This window comes from Cylas formicarius, unplaced genomic scaffold (assembly GCF_029955315.1).
Source record: "Cylas formicarius isolate icCylForm1 unplaced genomic scaffold, icCylForm1.1 PGA_scaffold_7__23_contigs__length_41026272, whole genome shotgun sequence".
Taxonomy (NCBI): Eukaryota; Metazoa; Arthropoda; class Insecta; order Coleoptera; family Brentidae; genus Cylas; species Cylas formicarius.
Window position 1 is genome coordinate 21551821 of NW_026844352.1, and position 4944 is coordinate 21556764.

A 4944-nucleotide genomic window follows, 5' to 3' on the forward strand; every position below is an offset into this window, starting at 1 on the left:
AAGAATAACCGCCTGCTTTAATACATTGATTATTCATAGATTTAGGTATTTGTTATCAAAGTACATTTTCTTATGATTTTTAAATGTTAACCAAAGCGAACAATAAGAAATGATAATATATTGTAAAATGTAAAAATAAATCGTGGCAATCCTTGCTCTTGTTAATGTAGAAGATAAATAAATCATATCACCTTTCCTGTTGATCATTAACTGATTTTTTTATTGCAAACCCGCAGTTGAAGTTCTAAACCACTACAAGTAAGGGAGATTTGCAGAAGCAAGTAGCAAATACAATATTCGATTCACAAATTTTTATTCACATACTTACACTCTTAAAACAATCTGACAATGATTAGTTAATTATAATACCTTCGTTTCAGGGTTCTGTACTTTTTCAATTTGTATAAAGCTTCAAGCTCTCGAACAATATATTGTCCATGTGCAATCATCTTTTCTATTTTGTCAGGATCCTTCACATCTTTATTTTTCAGAAAAGCATTGTGCAACCTTTTCCGAAAAAAGTCATAACCTGACGGATATTCGCGCCCTAGGTATAGCAACTGAAACAATTATGAACTTGGCTATTTGAAAATTTAATTCATCAACTATTTACCGTTTTATATAAACTGATTACCTGAGACCTTAAAGACATTCTTCTTAATGAACTTCAAACTTTAAATATTTCGGTGTTCAATTAAAAAATAAACAAAATTATGAAAGGCTACATTTTACAATATTTGTGCAAGATAACTGTGCCATAGTCATTTTCTAAAAATTAAAATTTATAAGGAATAATATATTTTTTGGAAAAATACCCATAATAAATAAATAAGTTTCATTAGTGTGTGCCAAAGTGGCAAAATCCTATGTGGAAAACCTATACATTTGAGGAAACGACGAACCAGATATCAAATCAACAAAATACAATCATCGATTTATAAGCAAGTTATCCTTGTAATTTTGCCCAACACAAGTTATGAAGAAGAATATTACAGATTCCAATGCAAATGTCAATGCACAGTAAAAGCTGCTACATAACCTATAATTTGACAAAAACTTTATTTTCAATGTAAGGTATAAGCGAAAACAACTTATATTGTCTCTGGTACAAGATAATTATCTCTTATCTCATGCAAAAGCATAGTCGAAACGGTATTTGAAGATGGAGAAAGCTCCTAATGATGTCCACTTAAAAGCTATATTAAACAGTCCCACAAAATACAATAACATACCCATACCAGATTGGAATGTACCCTCTCAATTACTAACGAATGTAAGATGTTGCACAAACTGATTGACCTGGTACAAAACTAATATTTTTAGGCTAGAAATCCATCCTTAATGACGGTGGCCATTCCAGGTTCAGCAACAGGAGAACCACATACCAATATTACTATACAGTAAGTTAAGAGATAATACTTTAGTTTCCAACTTATAATTTAGTATTTTCAAGAAATTGTGTGGCGACAGTAAATCTACATACAATACTAGATTTACCACTCATTAATGCTAGAACAAGGAATACTGAATATAATCCTGGCAGATTTCATGGAGTTGTTATGCGGTTAAGGGAACCTCGGTCTACGGCTTTGATATTTAAATCTGGGAAAATTGTTTGCACTGGCATGAGGAATGAACAAGATTCTCTACTGGCAGCAAAAAAATTTGCAAGAATTATACAAAAGTTGGGATTTAAGGTAAGCACATTTATTAATAGATGAGTAAATATTTTCCTGAATTTGTTTTTCTCTTAGATTCAATTCGCTGATTATGCTATTCAAAATATGGTAGCGACATGTGATTTGAGATTTCCGATAAAGCTGGAACATTTAAATCAAATGCATGGTCAATTTAGCAGGTTAGCTTTACCAATTCTTATATTTGTTGGTAATATCACTTATTTGTTTTGTATATTATTGAGAATATTTTGTTTGTTTGTTGTTTCAGTTATGAGCCAGAACTCTTCCCTGGTGTGGTTTACAGATTAGTAAAACCTAGAATTGTAATTTTGATTTTTGTTAATGGAAAGCTTGTTTTTACTGGTGCAAAGTCCAGAGGAGATATTAAAGAAGCGCTTGAAAACATTTATCCCATTCTAAGGAGCTTTAGAAAAAATTAGAATTTGTTATGAAATATATTATTTTATGTTATGCCTTTAAATTTTAATTGTCTCATTTCTGCACTAAAGACAACATTTTGGAATAAAGCATTTTATTAAATTTGACTTGAGAATGTTTTTATTCCTTATAACTTTTTTCTTTACAACAGAAATATTTGTAGCATTTAGCAATATTATATAGCATTATGTAGCATTTAGCAATATTATATATGTAGTAAATAGAACACATTATTCAACTAGTCTTTGACCTCCAGTTAAAGTCAATGTGATATTTGACAAATTAAACATCAGTTTATTATCATATATTTATAGTTAAAGAAAATATACTCATTTTAATTGTTTCAAATATATAAGACTTTGTTACCTTGAAGAAAATTAAAATTTAATGTTTTTGTCAATCAGCCAAAAACATGTCATTTTAACCAGAATAACGTGTTCTATTGATTAAAGATATAATATACCGTGTGTAGTATAAATTTAGCAATAGCAAATGGTATGCAAATTTGACTTAACTTGAATATGACTGAATTTTTGTCAAAATTAAAAAATGTAATAATATATATTCAATTTTACAACTCACCTAATGTATTTGACAATGAATCTATCAAATCTATCAAATAAGAGTATGGGACACACATAATTACAATAAAACATGGTCAACAAATAGAAGGCACCTTTGAGCAATACTTTACCTACTTTTATTTTGCAAATTGCAAATAATAGTTTTTCGAGACACATCAAATAAAAGTGTTTAGATCGTAATTATATATAATGTAATCCTGAGGTTTCAGTATTTAGTATATGGGGAAATTTTAACTGTCGTTGGCAAATCTTATCCAGCTGCACAGTATTGCTAAACTGCTATATTAATTGTATTTAACCAGGAAATTTTACAAAATAATAAATTTGGGGTTACGTATATAAACGACCCCTTTCACGTTTTGTAAAAAACTACATCTTGCACCCAAAAAAAATTCGCCATGATCTCAAAACATGCATTAATAAAATTCGCATCGTCTTAATTTTTGTATTTCACTTTTAACATGTACTGCATCCAATCTGTCAAAAATTATATCAAATTTTCAAAGTGGTAGTGGTAGCTTTTTCTTTAATAATTGTTGGCACTTCAAAATAATTATAAACACAGTATCACTTTTGACAGTAGTATAAAAGAATATAGAAATATAGCAGATTATCTAGGAAATGATAATAGAATAGTTGGCATCGAGGGGTGAACAATTCTTTAAAAAAAAAAACGTTTGCGCTAACTAACAATTTTAGTATCTATGGCCAGTTCTACTAAATACGTACGTATACTGCACCGAAGACTATAAGATAGAAGGGTATACTGTTACGAATGCCATCTATTATTTGTGTTCAAGTACTTAAGTACTGTCATGACGGTTATATAACAGCACTCTATTTATATTTTAAGAAAAAAAAAATTAAAACTATTTCCACATTTTACCTTTTCAACTTTAAATTGAATTAAACCCTACGTCCCGCGTGTTTTCCGTTTTCAAGACTCGGCACAGTCACTAGAGGCGTCAACACTGAAAATTTTTGTAGCTATTGTAGGGAAAATCGGGACCAAACTGACCAAATGTTAAACTGGAGTTGTTACGATGAATTCACGCAAGCATCTTTTATCATTAACACTAATTTAAAATGCAGAGTAAAAAGTTAAATGGTTGTTTAGTGAATCCAGATGGACATACAACTTTAAACTATTAACATTGGAATTAAAAAGTTAAATCAGTTGTCATTAATTTGTTACATGAAATAAAGCATGCGCATGTGCGTCACGAAAGTCAGATTTGCCTTATCTTTCAAACTCAACTCTTTTAATTTATAACCACAGAACTCGTTGCATACAAATCAAACACACTTTTTGGATTATTTGCAATTTTCTGTAAACGACTAAATAATGAAACTGTGACTTGTTGAATAATATGTGTAGAACATTTCATGTATCCTTTTTTGAAAATGGCGAATTCTCGCGCGGATTAGTGGTTTTGTTAAAAGTAAGAAGCTTGCCGTACTGAAAGAAAAAATAGTTGCACTGGTGAATAACTTTCTTTTATAATATCAATTGATTTAATTATTGACGAACTAATGCTGTTTAAGTTTGTTGCTTAGCTATGGATTAGACTATGTTTTGCCATGTGAATTTATATTAGCCAATTTTGAAATCGGTTTGTACCAAGAATTAGTCGAGAACCGTTTGTCCTGTTAGCAGACAAAGTAATAAGACATCTAAAATGATACTGGGTGTCCCAGTAAGGGCAATCGGGCAAGAGAAAATGCTGAAAATTAGTTTCTGAAATGGCCACCAGAAGTCACAATTGCCATCTTGAATTTTAAAACCCATTTTCTGCAAAATTTTATTACATTAATAATACTTGGACTGAAGACTGTTTTAAAGTTGAGAAAAAAATCAAACCCTTTTTGTTAGATGCTTTTTGCTCCATCTCTAAAAGAAAAGCTCTGGCTCCAACATTGCCGGAAATAGATATCGATAACCCCTAGGCTATCAAACCTGCTATGAGTGAGATGATTGCGATTGACTACCCTGCCACCAAATGGCAAAAATATTTTCTGAAAAAAAAATTAAATGCAATTATATGAATTTTTTTACCTCATTAGATAGTCAAACAAGTGAAAACTGCATCTCAACATCTTTATTCTAATCTAACGCAGCTGCCATAAATTAATAACTCTATCCAAACATTATGGAAACTAAACATTGCTAACGATAAAATACACAATTGATTAAAAGGAAAACCAAAGGTCTTTATAAATATGTTTCTATGCAGGAATTTATC

The 4944-nt window shown here is 30.2% G+C and overlaps 2 protein-coding genes across 3 annotated transcripts; one reads left to right on the forward strand and one right to left on the reverse strand.

Annotated features, from left to right (window-relative positions):
• Positions 1 to 3: 3 nt before the first annotated feature.
• LOC132704531 (electron transfer flavoprotein regulatory factor 1) lies at positions 4 to 733 on the reverse strand. The gene is made up of 2 exons (XM_060674571.1): positions 614 to 733; positions 4 to 560 (listed from the first exon to the last, which is right to left on the reverse strand). Exons 1-2 carry the CDS (start codon positions 650 to 652, stop codon positions 357 to 359), a joined length of 243 nt encoding a protein of 80 aa, XP_060530554.1. The 5' UTR covers positions 653 to 733; the 3' UTR covers positions 4 to 356.
• A 272-nt stretch (positions 734 to 1005) lies between these two features.
• LOC132704554 (uncharacterized) lies at positions 1006 to 3477 on the forward strand. 2 transcript variants are annotated; one of them, XM_060674624.1, is made up of 5 exons: positions 1006 to 1273; positions 1324 to 1400; positions 1454 to 1697; positions 1755 to 1887; positions 1948 to 2083. In XM_060674624.1, exons 1-5 carry the CDS (start codon positions 1163 to 1165, stop codon positions 1986 to 1988), a joined length of 606 nt encoding a protein of 201 aa, XP_060530607.1. In that variant the 5' UTR covers positions 1006 to 1162; the 3' UTR covers positions 1989 to 2083. The 2 variants fall into 2 exon arrangements, with proteins under 2 accessions (XP_060530607.1, XP_060530606.1); XM_060674623.1 differs by having other exon boundaries at positions 1007 to 1273; positions 1755 to 1858; positions 1948 to 3477.
• Positions 3478 to 4944: the final 1467 nt, after the last annotated feature.